The following is an 18569-nucleotide window of genomic DNA, read 5'->3' as shown; positions in this document are numbered from 1 at the left end:
TTTTATGCTTCTGTACTAGGTTTAGTTATAGCTGGTGAGTTAATTTCTAATCTTCCTCTGGTTATGTGAATTTTATATGTAGCTATGGTTATATACATGTGAAGGTGGTTTTATATTTTGTTTGAATGATTTTTATTCTCATTTTTTTCATCGGATTTAGATTTAGACGCAGTTATTTTTCTTAGTGCCATGTGGATCTTCTGAAGAACATATATTATTTTGTTTGTAATCCAAAATCTCAATTAATCTTATTGGCAGAGGTAATGTACAAGAAGTCTGCAGATGGGGAGTGACTATATCTTATCATTCTCGTTTTTTGGGTATTGATTCTAAGATGCGACTTAGGTACAAGTGATCTTCACTCATGTTTCGTTTACTTGTAATTTTTGGGTTTGTAAAATAAAGCTTGATTTTCTGAGGAATGCATTCCTGAGTCCATTTAGTATTTCTGTACAATATTATTCTAACATTTTTAACTTTACAAAAACGGATTTAAAAATGGGTACAAGAAGGAACTTTTCAGGATTTGGATGGATGGGATGCGAATCAATGAGTACCTCATTTCTATGTCGGTATGATTTCCATATCTTGTATATTTAATCATAGAAGAGTATTTGGAATGGTCTGGTCTCAATTGCTTTTAAATTGTTGATTACGTGGTTTGAGTGTTGTTCATTCTTTATGCCTCATAAATGTGTTGGGATTCATTTGTTACTTGGCTTGGTAGTTTGTTGGTACGAACCCAAATTTAGGTGGCCGGAATATTAGCTTACTGACAAAAGAGATCTAATAGTTCAATCGGTGTATGAATGAGATTAGGTAAGTGAAAAATTCACTCGAGGCTTGTGATATTTTCGGTTTCTGTTATTATATTATTTTACTTTTTTATCAACCTGAAAATCATCTGACAATATGCATCTAAGCCAATTGTAACTATTGACTCAATGAGCACTCCCTTGTTCATGGAAAACCGAGTCATGCAAATCGAAAAACTACAAAACTGAAACATGCATGGTCAATATGAAAACCTTTAACTACAATATTGGAATCATAACTTGGGTGTTTAAAGTTTCGAACTATGAGCTAACTACTATCAGTTCCACCGAGAATATGTGTGTCTCTGTAATTGTAATATTGTAAAGAAAATACTGGTTTTGCTTATGTTCTGGGACACTTCGAAAGCACATACAAGTTTTATTGTGTATTAATAATTTTAAGTTTTTTAGTTTTATAGTTCACTGCTAATTTTTCTTGCTAGTACTTGTTGATTATATTTATTATTTTGCATTTCTGCTTGGTGGTTCTGGTCAAACTGTTCTTCTACTGATCTTAGGCTACTTTTTCCCCACAAAATTTGTGTTCTTTTTTCTCGTGTTGTTGCTTTACAGTACGTAATGGTAACTATTTTGTATTCCTTTTGCGGAGGAAGTTTAAGTACTACGAAGAAGAGGCCCTGGAAGTATAAAGAGAATGGATAAACCACAAAATGGAAAATGACGTTCAAGTGTTGGTGACATAACATTATACGTGCGTTCGTCCAGATTTGGAAAATGGAACATGAACGAAGTAGATGTTAATAAGCTTTTCTAAGTATATATGGAAATTGTTTCCAATTAACTTATATTGAACTTATTTGATTCATATTTTATAATTCTGTAATCTTAATTGAATCAATTTAAACAATAAAAGATCTTTTTATAATTATTGTTATTCTGATATTAGTTATCTCACTTGGCCTATCGACAACCAATGAACTCATAATACGCGGCGACTGTTTTATTTAAGAAATTTCACCTACCATGACAGGTTCATGAAGAAAATGTTAACTTACTACAATTTCGATGATAGTTTTATTCAAAAAAAAATAATGGTAACTTGCCAACGACGACAGTTTTGAGAAGCAAACGTTACCTTTAGTACAAAAACAGACATTTTCATGATAGTTTTCTTAAAAAAGTGATACCGTAAGTTGTTAACAATGATAGTTATGGGAAGCAACTGTTACCTTACAACCATCATTTAACAACAACTTCTTATTAGACCTTTCGTAACAGAGGCTTTGGTGACAATCCAATTTTTTTTGAAAACTGTCATATAATTATTTTGGTGACAGTTTTTAACTATTGCCTAAGGCCATTTTTTTACTAGTGAGAGGTGATAGATTGATGAAAACGCATATACCATTGTCTAGACGATTGTTTAAGGCCATAAATGGAACGTTTGAGACGTCAAACTTTGCGCTCTTGTCCTTTGACCTCAAAACCCGTTGGTTGAGACATGTAAATCCCTTCGTCTAGTTCCCCGTTAAGGAATGCAGTTTTAACATCCATCTGGAACAATTCTAAATCCAAATATGCAACAATAGCAAGGACGAGGCGAATTGAGGCAAACCTTACCACAAGAGAGAAGGTTTCCTCATAGTCAATACCCTCTTGCTGAGTATATCCTTTTGCCACTAGATGAGCTTTGTATTTTTCGATTGAACCATCCGCCTTGCGTTTAATTTTAAAAAACCATTTGTTTCCAATGGCCTTTCGCCCAGGTGGGAGATCAACCAACTCCAAAACGTCATTCTTATCCATTGATTTAATTTCCTCTTGCATTGCAAAAATCCATTTATTGCAATCAACTGAAGAGATGGCTTCTCTAAAAGAAGTAGGCTCATCTTCAATACTTACAGCATACATTAATATTCCCCCTTCAATCTCAAAGTGACGATGGGGTACTTTTCCACGCTCACTTCTGCGTGGTTCAAAAACTCGTGTCTCTAGCGGTTCACTCCCACTAGGATGTAAACCACTCCTACTATCTTCAGCGATTATATGTTGAGAAACTAATTCTCTACCTTCGCTCGAAGATGGTAAGATATCTTCACTCTCTTCTATTTCAAAGAGTTCCAAGTTTTTGTTAATGTCACTGATTCGAGGAAAATCATTTTCAATGAAAACAATATCTCTGGACTCCATCTCAGTCATCCCTCCACTTGGATGTTCACCATACATCACATATCCTTTTGAGCAATCAGAATATCTTATAAAGACAAGCTTTCTTGCTCTAGGACCTAGCTTTCCATACACATGAGAAGCGTTGTGAACATAACCAGCTGAACCCCATGGGCGCAAATTACCTAAATTAGTTTTTTCGCCTTTCCAAAGTTCATATTGCGTAGAAGAAACCGATTGAGTTGGGACACGGTTCAAATGTAGGCCACAGTCATAATAGCATCCCCCCAAAAAGATATTGGGAGGTTGGCTTGCGCCATCATTGATTTAACCATATCTAATAATGTCATATTCCTTCTCTCTGCAACACCATTTTGTTGAGGAGTATTTGGAATAGTAAGCTGTCTAGTTATTCCCTTAGTCTCACAAAATTCCCTGAACATATCGGATAAATATTCGCGTCCATGGTCAGTACGGAGAGTCTTCAAACTCTTCCCAGTTTGATTCTCAACTTCTGCAACAAAGCGCTTGAAACAATCCAAGGCTTCGTAGCGGTGAGCAATCAAATATACATAACCAAATCGCGTATAATCATCAATAAATGTGAGAAAATAAGAATAACTATGTCTAGATTTAACATTCATAGGTCCACAAATATCAGAATGTACCAGCTCAAAAGGTTGAGCAGTGCGTTTGGCCTTACCAAAAGGTTTTCTACAAGCTTTTCCTTCTAGACAAGGTTCACATACGAGTAAGGAAACTTTAGCTAGTGAGCCAAGATGGACTTCTCGAGCTAACCGAGTCATCATATCTTGCCCGATATGTCCTAGTCTAGCATGCCAAGTCACACAGTCAATAACACTACTACTACTAGCATCAGACACTAAAGTCTCAGAAGAAATAAAATTAAACAAGTCTAATTTAAAGAAATTATTACATAAATAACCATGTCCAAACAAAGTACCATAAAAGAAGATGTCCAACCTACCGTCTTCTATTTTAAAAGAGTACCCTAAACTAAGAAGAGAAATAACTGAAAGTAGATTATAATGGATTCCTGGTACGTATAACACATCGTGAAGTGTTAAAATGCTTCCAGAGCGCATAGAGAGCTGATATGTGCCAATTCCCATAGCATCCTCACATGTGCCATTGCCCATATAAACTCTATATGTACCACGTGAAATACGTCGATAATCTACGAACCCCGCTCGATCTCGAGCTACATGTTTTGTTGCTCCCGTATCTACAATCCATTCAGGAGAGAGTGAGCAACCATTACATGTGAACACACGGATGTGTAAACAGAGTTAAATGAACAAAGTACCTTTTTCGGCTCAGTGCACTCACGACCAAAGTCTCCTTTGTTTCCACAGTTATAGCATTTCATCTTAGATTTGTCTCTTTTTCCAACACGTTTTCCACGACGGCGCTTAGCTAGTTTTTCTGTGTTTTCAGCATCCCTTTGGCTATTTTTCTTGCGCTTCCATTGTAGTTTGCGCTCACCTTGAGCATACAAGGTAGCCACACGTGTCGCCTCTTGGCGCTCAGCTTCAAGCTCAACATATCGAGAGATGTCAGAGAAATTCTTGATGCTTTCATTATGAGTCAGAATTTGCTTCATATGCACCCAAGAATCAGACAATGACCTTATCACAGCTAAAACTTGTTGTTCATCACTTAGAACATTCCCAGCAGATTTCAACTCACGAATCATTGACGACATCCTTCTTAGATGTTCTGTTATTGAATGCTTGGGATCCTTTCGGTAGACCTCAAATTTCAGCACTAAGCTGCGAAGTCTAGTGGTGGACGTACCATCAAAGTCAAATTTTAGCTGGTCCCACATTTGCTTGGAAGTAGGAAAATCCTCATATTCTTCAATAAGATCATTGTGCATGCTACTCAACATAGTGTGGCGTGCACTACGATCTTTCTTAACCCAAGTTTCGTAGGCTTCAAGATCACGACGGTGTTGGGCAGTATGACCCTCTGCGGGTCGGACCATTTCATTTGTTAGGAGTTCCATTTTGCCTCCTTCATCAAACAAGTATCATATTTTTCTATGCCACACATCATAGTTCTTCCCATCAAGTTGTCACCCTTATTGAGATCATCAATCACATTGTTGCTAGTCATTTCTACATGTTTGTTGCACAAAGTTGGACATTATTATTATGTGTACACTCACTATATTGTCTCAAAATCTAATTGATAAAATCATATCTACACACAAATTCGAGATCGAAAATTTCGCTAGGCTCATAATCATCACCCAAATATGCATTTTAATATAACCTCTATCAATTAATTTGGACTAATAAATATTGGTAAAGCACATAACTTAAGCCAATAAAACCACTTAAAATCAACCAACATATGATGATTAGTTATTTATCAACAGAGATAAATAAGCTACATATAAACAAAGTACATCATGTGGAAAACGGACACGAAATCAGGAGTTTCTTGCTACTAATTTTCAAAATATCTCGCTCACGAATTATTTTCAAGTAACAAAAATAAAGCAAAAATATGCACTGTTTCGGAAACATATATTATTGAAATTATTTTCAACTAATGAAAATAAATCTAAGTAAATTATTTTCCAACTAATGAAAAATAAAATAAAAATATGCCCCGTTTCATAAGTTAAAAAAAAATCCACTTTTAGATTTTTCTAAAATTCTGAAAATACACAGAGTAATATACATTTTCGCAAACACATACACTAAGTATTTTTGTTGAGCAAGACACTAATGATATTAAATTAAACAACATGATTCAACAAATTAATCATATTTAAAAAAAATTAATATCATGCATGTTGTATTTATATGAAACTAATTAAATCAACCACAAAGGTGATGATTCCACATAATTAATTTAAGGTCGTAGTCCTTTCGGGCAGAGGCCGTTTAGTCCATGATCCATTGGATGGTTGGTGTGAGGCCAGAAATTGGAACACATTGAACCACAAAGGTGATGGCTCCATATAATTAATTTTAGGTCATAGTCCTTTCAGGGAATGGCCGTTTAGTCCATGGTTCAAAAAATAACGAAAATGCATAAAAGCCTCTGATGCCAATGTTGGTCATATATAACGAATATATATGTAAATTGAACAAATCAAATGCGGAAGCGGGTTATTAGTTCGTACCTTGTAATCGCTCCAAATGAGGATGATGTCGAACCAACGGATCACTTGCGTTTCACGTTCTTGAACCTCCAAACTCGGCGGTGAGTAGGTGCCACAAAATTGAGCACAAACTATATTTCTACAAACTAAATACCGTATAGAACTTCAATTTTCTCTCTAAAAGACACTAAGGGATTTGGGTGTTCTTCACAACTAATGTTTGAATACTAGAATACTTGCTCACTAACTTGAGTGCTCACATAGAACTCTCTAACTTAATCTCCATACTTGGTTTATCTCTATCTAAACTCACTAATATTGAGTTGTAGTATTTTTCTACTTCTTATTCTTATTTCAACAAATGAAACTAGAAGCCTATTTATACTCAAACTTCAAGTATCTTCTCTTGGCAAGTGTCAAGGAAGAACCAAACACTTGGAGCAAGTTCTAACACTCTTTTAGCATGGAGTAAGTGATCAAACATTTGTTAGCTTCATGCAAATACATGGTGGCAAAAAAACAAGACACATGTTTCACCATGGCTTGGTTAGTTGGAGAAAGATTTTCCCTTTGATAAAGTCAAGCATATGACGTTACTCATCCACCCAAGATGGACTTTGGGCATGCACATACACAATGGGTGCCCATATTTCCAACAAATTCAAATGAACCAAAGGGATAATACGAGTCCCAATAGACTTTACAAGCTCGAACCTTACCAATTGCAAACATAAACGAAAATTAACAAACACAAATATGAAAATCAACAAACACTATTGATTTGGAAACATATCAACATGTCATCTTTGCATCGACTGACATTTCCGAGGGAAATGGCTTACGGGCTGCATAACTAATTCCAGCGTTAGTATACAAACTCCAAACTTCGGGATCGAATCTCGCCTCTCGTCGGTTTGGAGTCAATTCTGCAATGTTGACAACAACTATGGGATATCTTCCTTGATAGAATCGGTTAGCTTGAATGTTGGTCGTATTATCGTCTGTGAATTTCAGACCACCTGTGGCTTTGCTGATTGCCAAAGGAATATTGTTTGAAAACTCATGAGCATCGAGATCTTCGAAAGGGACCCAGTTGCTAGGAATTGTTCGGCCAGTAGTCCATGGTTCTTCGATGGCCGATGCACCTCCAGCAGCACCACAACACTGGACAAGTTTTGAAACTTGTTTCTCTAGAAATTCTAGACTAGTAAGTATTTCTTCCCTTTTAAGAGCGTTGATAAGAGCACTTTTCTCATCCCTCTCTCTATTGATTTCTGCTTTGAGGACGGCGTTTTCTGCTTCCAAATCCAAAACTCTCTTATCTATAATAGCTTCTCTCTCGGCCTTGATGTTGTTGACTTCATCTTGAAGAGAAGAAATTTTTGCTATTAACGCAGAATTTTCTTCCGCAAGAGCTTGTTTGTAGGCCAAGAGTTTTTCGGTAACTGATTCTTGTTTAGTAATACCGGGTAGACACCAGAAAGGCGAACTTAATTCCTCGCGTGACCAGGTACCTTTACTGTTGGGGCTATCCCAGTTGATCACCAAACCTTGAGAATTTATGCACTTATACATATTATTAGATTTAGGCTCCAAGGTAACCTTGAAAGCGTCGAAATCGCTCTCTTTATTCTTACCCAAACACAAATGTTCCGAGAAACTTAAATTTTCATGCCCGTTAAAATCCCCTGACAGAATAGGGCTGCTACTGAACTCTTTTGTAATCCTATACACTGAAAACGTAGATCCGCTACTACGGCCGAATATAAACAACTGAGGATCTCTGTACCATGACATATTAAGTCGGTTTCTTAACGGAAAGTGAGGGTGATAACGAGAGGAAGTCTTAAAAAGGGACGAACCTAGCAATCTAGGTTGTGAAAGAAAATGAGTGAGTGAGGATATGAAAGTTTTGTTATCTCCTAACTGAGATCAAACTCACTATGATGTGATATGTATCAGCAACCACTAGGTGCATATAGATAGGTCAGAACAGAGTAAAGTATTAGAGCATATCCTAAGATTTGTATGTATATTCACATGGAGTGTCGTTCACATTATTAGAGGAAGTTCATATATGCAGCTGAGCAATTAGAATTAAGTATACTGCTTATACAAATTCAACTATCATAGTTTATACAAAGTCAGTATTACATCATGGATTACTTAGCCTTTGATGATGGCATCTCATCCACCGGCTAATTAATTGTTTGGTGATAATTCAAACTTGTCTCTTCAGTAATGTTTAGGCTGTTTATTCACAAACTGCTTAAGCTCGGTAGGTTAAGTCTGCAACTTACCAAGCCTTGTATAATTCTAAACTAACAACTGTATGTTATAATAACTGCAAATTTGAGCCTACTTGCTTATCTTAATTTGTAATATATCTAATGAACAATGATGATAATATGATCGTGCATCCATGCTCTCTCCCCTCATGAGTTACACAAAAATCTTTCATACCATTCAATGCTCCAGTAGTTAATCAACTTTTGTACGCTTGTGCTCGGTGTGTAGGTACACGAAACAGGATCGCCACGTGTCACACCAAGAAGAGTTAGGGAATCTTAGTCAAAGATCCTCGTCAGTGACCTGTCAAATCAGTCAGTATCAGAAGGAGAAGTACAATTCCAAGCGCGAGAAATCTCCCCGCCCCGAACTAAAGTAGGAGGACCATCAGGGTATTAAGGCAGAGCCACGAAGAGTTTACTTGGCGAAGAAGGCAAGACGCGAAGTAGATAAATTATCCAGCAAGAAATAGGACAGGTGTCCCGACAAGACCACGTGAAATCAACGAAAGGTGGGGCAAAACTTTATGGAATATGCACCAGACGAAGTATAAAGTAACCTCGGTGAGATAATGTGGGTTGTATACAATTAGGGTTGTTGGGGGATATAAATAGAGACATAGGGGCAATCTAAAGAGGGAGATCTTGGAGAGGGAGAGGTCTAGAATAGGAGATAGAGAATTCGGGTTTCCTTGTAATTCATAGGCTTAGAGAAGGGATTAGGGTTTCCTGGTAACTCACGAGTGTAACTTGTATTTCGCTTGAGATTAATAAAGAAACTTAAGGTCTTGTGTTTATCTTGTCTTAGATCTTCCTTACTTTCCATTTGGGTATGTTGCTGGATTTCCAACAATCACATTTTGGCGTCCAGAAACAGGGATCTTAGATTGGGGGTCAATCCTCATCTAAGAGTTAGAAGAAAGTCGAGGTTGTGAAAATGGGAGATATAAATAATTAGGGTTGGAAAAAGTTCAGTTGATATTGAAATAAGGATAGGTTGATGGCTAGAACATCAGGTCGAGCAGCGCATGTGATAGCAATAAGGAAAATCAAATGATTGGCAGATAAGAGGGGAAGGATGGAACGGGTCGGAACATCAGCTGTGGGAGACAGACGAGAAGAGAACCAGCGGCAGACGGAAGAAGATGGCCTCAGGGAAGGTTCGGTGCACACATCCGATACAAACACCGTTTTCGAGGAGGAGATGACTCGCGAGGAGATGGAAGAGAATATCGGAGAAGAAAACATGACGTTGGACCATTTAAGGGAGACGCTTCACCGTGAACGAGAACGAGACCGGGACTTGGCGAAACAGAAGCTGCAGTTGGTAAGGAATAATGCTAGGTTGAGGCAACAAAACCGACAACTTAACGAAAACGTGGAGATGAATGCCATATATTCGGAAGGAAACACTGTATCTTCGGAGGAAGATGAACTAGGGCGAAATAGATATGACCACGAGGAAGATGGAGGAGGACGAAGAAGAAGACGACGAATGGATGCCGACGAAGAAAGAGACTTGAGAAGAGCACTAGAGATATCACAATAGGAAGATCAGAGGCGGAGACATGAGGAGGAACAGAGGCAGGAGGACGAACTGCAATGGCAGGCGAACCTTATCCGAGATGAGGAGCAAAGACGACAACCAGGCGAAGGGAGGCTTAGCGTGATGAGAGGCCGTCACCATGAGGAGTATGGAGGAAACTTCCAAGAAGTTCTAAACGAGCTGAGAGACATGAGGGATTTAATAAATAACTCACGAAGAGGTGGAAGAGTGCAGTTAGCAAAAGCGATAGAGGAAGCAGATAAGTCGCCATTCACCTATGAGATCATGCATGCGGACATCCCGGAGAAATGCGTGTTACCAACACTTGCAAGCATATTCAGTGGATCGGAAAGTTCAGTGCAACACTTGAAGCAATATACCCTTTCGCTGATGCAATGGGGACGAAACGACGCAGTACTTTGTCGATATTTCCCTGCGACCTTAGCAGGGGAGGCATTAGCCTGGTTTGATGGACTTCCGGAAAAGTCAATATCATCATTCAAATATTTGCAGAAGATATTCTTGACGACGTATATAAGCAACAACTTGTTCAAGCCAGGGATAGAGACTATGTTCAACCTGAGGAGAAGGCCAACGAAAAGCTTGCAAGGGTTGGTCACGAGATGGAGAACATTGTGTAGCGAGTTAGCAGGGAGAGTTGATGAACGAAACTTCATCTTATCCTTCGTGAATGCTTTGATCCCAACGGACCTGCTGTACACACAAATATTCATTATTCGAAACTCGATAACGATGAATGAGCTGAGGGAGTGCCAGGAGGAATACATAGCATTGGAGGAAAAGTAGAGGCAAGTCAGCGAAATGACATTGGCCCCAGCGAAAGAAGGGAATTTTATGCTATTACCAAGGACGGTGCACGCAGTAGAGGATGAACCCAGACGAGGAAAGGGAAAGCCAACAGTTCCAGTCCCAGCAAAGCTTGTAGCCGTATCGAGTGGAGATCAGCGGTGGATTGATCAACAAAGGTATGAGCAATCAAAACAAAGAATTCATGAGCCACGAAGCTACAATATGGGATACCAACCTAGGAATAATCATGGATCCAGATACGGGGAAAGGAGGCCCAATTGACCAATCTTCGAAGATGTGAAACTCCCACGATTTAACACAACTGTGGAAAAAGTGTGGGAGGCAATAGTGCTAACGGAGGAAATCCCGCCCCCACCAAATTTCGGAAGAGAGCCTCCACCAGGATTTCTAAGTCATGAATTCTGTAAGTATCATCGCTTCCATGGGCACCAAACAGGTGATTGCAGGAACGTTCTGTAAGTATCATCGCTTCCTAGAGAGCTATGTGCCGCCACCGCCACCTCGTGAGAATCAACCAATATACCGGATCGAGATAGACCGAGGAAAATAACAATTAAACTGTAATTTGATAATTCATGCGGCAAAAAGTCTCCAAGACTTTCATGACAATGTGCTTAAAAGGGTTCACAAAAGGGATTTCGAGGGAAATGAAATATTCAGCGTCATGACGAAAGAGCCATTAGAGGAATGGCAAAAGAGGGAGATAACCTTCTCGGCGAAGGATGCACCTGATGGGGAAAATATTCCAGATAGGAAGAAGAGCAAGCTGAGAAAAGGAAAATTTGGGCAATAGACAGAATCTTAGTTGATACTGGGAGTTCAGTCGATATCCTCTTTTACCATACCTTCAGGACCATGGGATACAAGGACTAGGATCTTATACCTTCTACATATAACATATATGGGTTCAATGGGGTAGCGTCCAAGCCGAAAGGGGAACTGACCGTGAAGATTTTCGATGGAGAACTAGAGACGAAGGTCACAGTATGTGTCGTAGATGTTGATTCTCCCTACAATGCTCTCATAGGGCGGCCTTGGATACACGGAATAAAAGGAGTCACGTCAACATATCACCTGGCGATACGGTTCCCAATGCCAAGTGGAATCGGCGAGATAAGAGGAGATCTGAGAGATGCAAAAGACTGTATAACAAAAGACATGCATAACTACGAGGAGAAGTTAAGAAAGAAGATGGAACAAAAAGGAAGAAATCCAGCGAAGAAAGAAGAGCCGAACAATTGATGGTATTTACGATAGAATCTAGCAAAGAACTGAATGGAACGCAGGAGGATGAGGAGGAAACCAATGAAGCAAAAACTCATATCGAGGAAGATAATGACGCAACTCCAGTTGAAGGAGGCCAGGTCAATCTAAAACAAGGTGGAAAGGCCGAGAAGGGGAAGGTGGCTGAAGGAAACGAGATGACAAGGAATAAAAAGTAAACTCCCACGACAAAGGAGAAACAAACTCCACGATAAGGAGGGAAGGTGAACCGGTCAAGAAGCAAAAAGGCACAGGGACAAGAGGCAGAGGAAAGCGTTGAAATGCAAAATTCACAGAGTAAATTGAAAGAAAGTCGCGAAGAGGAGGAGATGGCCCGATTAAAGGAGGAACTTTACCAGGAGAGGCGAAGGAAAAAGGATCTGGTCAGGGAATGAATAAGGTTAGAAAGGAAAAACGAAAAGCTGATTATCATAAATAATCATTTGAAAAGGAAGCAAGCTTAGAGTAGTATGCAGGGGGAGATATATGTTGTGAGAGAAGCATGAACTAAAGAAAGACATTATGTGCAAAAACGAGAAGGCGTGGGGCGAGGTGAGCAAAAGGAGCGAGAATATTTGAAGAAGGCCATAGCAAGCAGCAGAAGAGAATTCAGAGAAAGGAATATCGAATGCAACAATCGATAGCAGTTACTCAAGGAAAAAAAAATATCCCCAAGGAAAGGAGAGAAAGTGGTTGGAAAATGGTAAACAAATGCTCAAGGAATGAACCGTGCAAGCCAGAGATAGCAGCGCTATTCTCATTAAGGAAAAAAGAGAATTAGAGCTTGCGAAGTCTCGCCGCGAGATGGGAAGCAGTATGCAAAGAATTAAAGGGAATGATCTTATAAAAGGAGTTGGTGCGATCATTCATCTATGCTTTATCAACTGGACAGTCGTTATTCTCCGCACTATTCAAGATAAGAAATGAAGTACGAATGAAGGAAAGGTGCAGCGAGATAAGATAAATGTATTCACTTTATTTTGAAGATGAAGATGTTATGATCGATGTACTCAATTTTCAAAAGCATAGCAATATAAATTTGATGAAATTTTGATGAATCAAATATTCTCCGAGTAACCAAAGACAGTAAGACCTCAAGATTAGGAGGCAAATAACGAATATGAAATAAACAGTTTCTAGGGAAACTTAAAACCTTCTTCTAGGAAGGATGGGAACCCACGACATGCACCCTAGTTCGCATGAAAATGCAAGAGTCAAAGACCTAACGCATGTCGTGGACAATTCCTAGGCAAAAATCTAGGGGAAATGATAAGACATATCTGCTGAGGGTCCCTTTTATGATGGCCTTCGGTAAGGGGTGCATAAATATGACCAAGGCGCCGACGTATTCGGTTGAGATGCGGGTGCATGGGACGTCTGGAGCGTTACCGGCCATGTCCATCTGCAAAGTCTTGGCTACGATGCACTCGATCCCAAAGAAACCCCACTTAGGGTGTGACTTCGTAACTATGAGCCTTATCGGCGAACAAGATAAGAAGTCACGAAAGCAACTGAATGTCGTAATAACCGGATGGGAGGAGACCAACATGCATGTTAGGGTTAACCTCCTTGAAGGGGAACTCAGGGGGAATATAAAGGGATGGAACCCTCCAGATTAGGGAGCTGTGTGACCAAAAAAGACGGCAATCTCATGGGTCTGCTATTCATGGGAATAGATAGGACTGTCATATTGCCGCGAAAAGAAAACTTAACAAAGATGTTAAGGCGAGGTTGATGGATTGCTATTCTCAAAAATAACAAGCGCCTAAAACTTCGCTGAATTAATACCCTTAAAAACAGGGTGATGCGCAATAAGACCTTAATTAGGAGGCGCATTAAGACCTCATAAAAAAGGAAACCAAGGAGATAAGCAAGAAATAGACACAGCTACTAAAACAACAAAGTTATAAAGAGCATTCTGAGAACCATCTCGTCTTGATCGGATAATCCCAACAAGAACAAGAGGCAAGTATATACTTTTATATTTTTTGTTTTTTTGGCATTATCCGCACCAAATTACAAAGCGCTTAAGATACAATCTAACGCTACATACATGTCAAGAAGGAACCTGAGGTAAAAAACTAAGATCAGGCGCATACTTTAGCAACCGATTCTCATCACTCTTTTAAATTAGCATTCTTACTCTCGCCGAAAAGCAAAAGGCAACATGAATGAGTGAAGAAAGAAAGCCGGAACTGAGGGTGATTTGAAAGGTGAAGGAAAAAACGAAGATGAAAACTCGCACAAGAATAAAAGGCAAATATATACTTAAAGGCTTCACTATTCTTTTGAGAGTTTCCATGGTCAGTATATACTTGAGACAAATGGTGGAAATCAAATAAACATACGCTTGATAAAACAAAATCATAATATCATAAAATGTGATGATTCCCAAAATAAAGTGTTTGCCCCCCAAGCTTGGGAGCGCCCATAAAAGAACTAGTTATAAAACACTAATCTGAGACGAGAGAAGACAAAACTAAAGCTGCTACTGAGGAATGGCACTATCAATGGTGGTTGTCTCAAGAATCTCGCCGCCTGCCCCGGTGAGACTAGTAGAAGCTCCCTTGGACTCGTCGTTGTCCTTCGCGGTACCATCCTTTGGTTCCTCGTCGTCATAAAGAGACGCTTCCTTGTTGGTAGGATCAACAACTTCATATTGAGGCTTCTCATCATCAGAAAAAACCTTCAAAGGGAAAGAAGGAGGAGGAATGCCATGTTCAACGCAGTATTCATTAAAGAGTGAAACCACATAGCTCTGCGTGTTCTTGCGGGTCGTATTGGATACCTTCTTGGAAGAATCGATGATCTCGTCCATATTATTATTTAAGTTCTCAACCTCCTCATTAAGACGAGAAACGTCACCACGAGCTTCATCTCTCTCCCTGGTGATACGAAGGACCTGACTCTTATAACGCTCATCCGATTCTGCGAAGACAAGAGAAACTACATTAGAAACAAGGAAGTAAGCCGGGTCAAACAAGATAATAATACACCTAAAAACTACCTTCCGCCTGAAGGATAATAGTATTTAAAGTACTCTGAACATCAAAGTATAGATGATCGAGCTTGGCGACTTCGAAGTTGGACTCTTCAAGTTGAACGCATAACTCATGATACATTCTATCCCAACCTTCACCATGAGGGGATTTCAAAGTGCTCTTGTCAGACTGAATGGAAAGAGCGCCTTTTCTGCGAAGACTTGCAGGCTTGATTGGATGAGAGGATTTCGCAGGCTTTGGACGAGAAGAAGTGGCTAACTTATCTTGCAAGAGTTCCACCTTTTTCTTCAAAAAATCAATCTTCTCGTTTAGACCGTCCACAGTGCTCCGAGACTTACAAAGAATAGCTGCGAGCTCGGTTTTGCTTTTGATCACTCGATCATAATCTTCTTCTAGTTTCTCATAGTTGGATATCGACGAAGAATGGAGGTTCCGCGAAGTAGTAAGGGAATTAGAGACCCGTTGAAGCTCTGACCTAAGGCGCAGGTTGTTGTAGGATCAGATTCTCGCAACAATTGTGTCTCAGCGAAATTATCAATGGAATTGAACAATAGCGTCGCAGAACAGTTTCAGAAAACAACGTCAGCAAATATCATGGGAAAGATGTGATAGTCTTGCGAAAATTAGAGATCTTGCGAAGTTAACATTTATAAGGTTGCGAGAATATCGCTAATAATATCCGAAAATAAAGGACAGATTAGCTGTCATCCACTATGATTTTCCTTATAAATAGTCATTCGAGTTGTAAAGGAGAGAGAGATCTTTTTTGAATGAGAGATAAGTAAATAGGCGAGAGAAAGTTGAGAGCAGAGATCATTCTTGATTTCTTTATTTTCCTTGTAAGAATATTCAGAAATTAATCAATAAAATTAAGAGTGTAAACCTAAAAATAGGCTGATCAATGATAAAATCATACGAGGGGTGTATTGTACGATTTCCTGCAACTACATAATGGCGCTAGAAACAGGGACGATTGAAGATTAAAGACTATTCTAGAAAAAATCGAAGATTAACATTGAGATTTGTGAAAATTTAAAGTAGTTGATTAATAATTTTTAATAATTTCTTGAAACACTGTTAGCATTGAAGAAATGGCTAGAAGAAGAAATACATCTGAAAAACCAACTATTATTAGAAGAAGCAAAAGAATTGCTGGAAGAGAAATAAGTGAAATGGGATAATCTACTAGAAGGAGAAATAATAGAGAAAATATAATTCAATCACCAATTCAACAAACACTAGTTCAAGAGAGGAATACAAATTATGACAGAGTGAGCGTACACACTTGGCGATCAAATTCAACAGAAGAAATAGAAGAAGAACAACAAAATAGAAATTACAGACAAGAAGAGAGAAATCAAGAAGCAGATGAAGGAATAATTCATGGAGATGAAGAAATTGGAGCGTTAGAAACATGGAGACGAAGAATACATGAGGAAAGAAGAGCTGAGGCGGAAGAGCGTGCAAATTTAACAAGACAAAATCATGAATTAAGGATGGAGAATATCAGATTGCAGAATAGAAGATCGAGAAGTATTACAAAATCATATTCCAGATCAACTAGAAGAGAAATGAGGCAAAATTCACCTACAATCAATGTTGGGAACAATATTCAGGAAGAAATGTCAAATCCTAATGAAGTATATCGCGAAAATAGAGAAAGAATTGATGATCGTTACATTCTACAAAATGAAACTTTTGATGATAGGCAAATTAGAGGAAATCAAGAGAACGGGAAAATTCAGAGACAAAGTAACCAAGATGGCGAAGGAAATCAAGAGGAGGGAAGAAGAATTTTACATGTGAGAGAAAATCCAAGAAATCAACAGACAATTGAAGAACAAATTGAAATACATAATGCTGAACAAGCACGTTTATTCTGCAAACGTGAAAAGTTGAGAGCGGAAATGGAAGAGCAAGAGCTTCAGGAGACAATTCGCCAGAACAATCATGACAACCGAGAAAGAAGGCGTATACAAAACTGGAATAATGATAATCTCAATGAGGAGTATGATAGAGTGAAGAGAATGGCTGAAAGACAGCGAATTGAGTTGATAAGAAATGAACAAAATTATGGAGTGGAAAATGAACGACATCATCACTTGCGAATTCAAGATAGGGATGAGGAAGAGAATCGCAGAAGAAGACGAGATGAGGATAATGAAGAAGAGATACAAAATTTCGCAAGAGAAGATAGACGTGAACGCAGAAGAAGAGAAGCAAAATTAAAGAGACCAATGGGTCAAGATTCAGGGTAAATAAACAAATCTTGAAAGAATTAGAAGAAATGAGAGGAATGCTAAATAACAGAGGAGAAGTAGGTAGAAGACAATTGGATGAAGCAATAGAAGAAGCTGCGAAAACTCCATTTACAAGGGAAGTACAATTAGGAGGAATACCACCGAAATGCAATTTGCCCGCATTAACCAGCATTTTTGATGGAACAACTTGTGCAATTCAACACATTAAAGCTTATGTGAGGTGCATGTTACAATGGGAAAATCATGATGCGGTATTGTGCAAATATTTCGCATCCAGCTTAACAGGAGGCGTTAAAATGGTTTGAAGGTTTACCAAAGAACACAATAACCTCCTTCAATCATTTGCAGACCACATTCTTGGGAGCATATATAAGTAATAATTCCTCACGACCTGGTATAGAAGATGTGTTTGGATTAAAACAAAGGATTGGTGAAAGTTTGAAACACTTGACTAAAAGATGGAAACTATGTGTAGCGAAATGGCTGGCCGTGTAGATGAGAGATATCTCATATTATCATTTATCAATGCTATGTTTGCAACAAACCTGTTGTATGTCCAAATTTTCAGAGTCAAGAATACGATTACAATGACTGAATTGCGAGAACTTCAAGAAGAATACATTGCTTTAGAGGAAAGACAAAATGAAATGGAATCATATCCAGTTGCGAAACAGCTCACAAACAGCGAATGCAAGCTTATTACCCAAGCTAATAAATACAGTGGCGAATACTTCGCAAGTACAACAAGAAAAGGTGACAGTAACAATCAGCAGAAGTTGGTAGCTATGGGAGTCGAGATCAAGAAGAGTATGAAAGAGAAAGAAATTTCTACAGTCGTGGAGGAAATAACAAGATTCAAAGACTCGATCAACCGCAAGAAACTTATGGAGGTCAAAGACCAAACTTTAATAGAGGACAAGGAGGTCACAAGGTAGTATGGGAAGAAATCAAGATGCCACCTCTAAATGCAAGTGTGGAGAAGATATGGGAAGCTATAATCTTGATGGAAATATACCAACACCATGGAACATGGGAACGGAACCACCTCCAAATCACAGAAGTCATGAATTTTGTTCTTATCATCATTTTCATGGACATACCACAAACGATTGCAGAAATATAAAGAGATTATTTTGAGAATGATAGATCAAGGAAACTAAACGACTTTCTGGTAGGGCATCCACAATCTCAACCATTACCACCACCACCAGAACATCACAAAGTGAATACGATGAAAAAGAAAGAAACATTCTTCATAGAAGTTGGTGCAAAAGCAAAAAATCTATTTGTCACTCTA

At 38.7% G+C, this 18569-nt stretch overlaps 1 protein-coding gene across 1 annotated transcript; it reads left to right on the top strand.

Moving 5' to 3' along the window:
- The first annotated feature begins 10038 nt into the window (after positions 1-10038).
- Positions 10039-10722, top strand: LOC113280155. Its single transcript, XM_026528813.1, has one exon. It carries the CDS (start codon positions 10039-10041, stop codon positions 10720-10722), a length of 684 nt encoding a protein of 227 aa, XP_026384598.1.
- Positions 10723-18569: the final 7847 nt, after the last annotated feature.

Source organism: Papaver somniferum, chromosome 5 (genome assembly GCF_003573695.1).
Source record: "Papaver somniferum cultivar HN1 chromosome 5, ASM357369v1, whole genome shotgun sequence".
Lineage (NCBI taxonomy): Eukaryota > Viridiplantae > Streptophyta > Magnoliopsida > Ranunculales > Papaveraceae > Papaver > Papaver somniferum.
The sequence above is the reverse complement of the archived record's forward strand: the minus strand, read 5'-3'. Positions and strand labels throughout refer to the sequence as shown.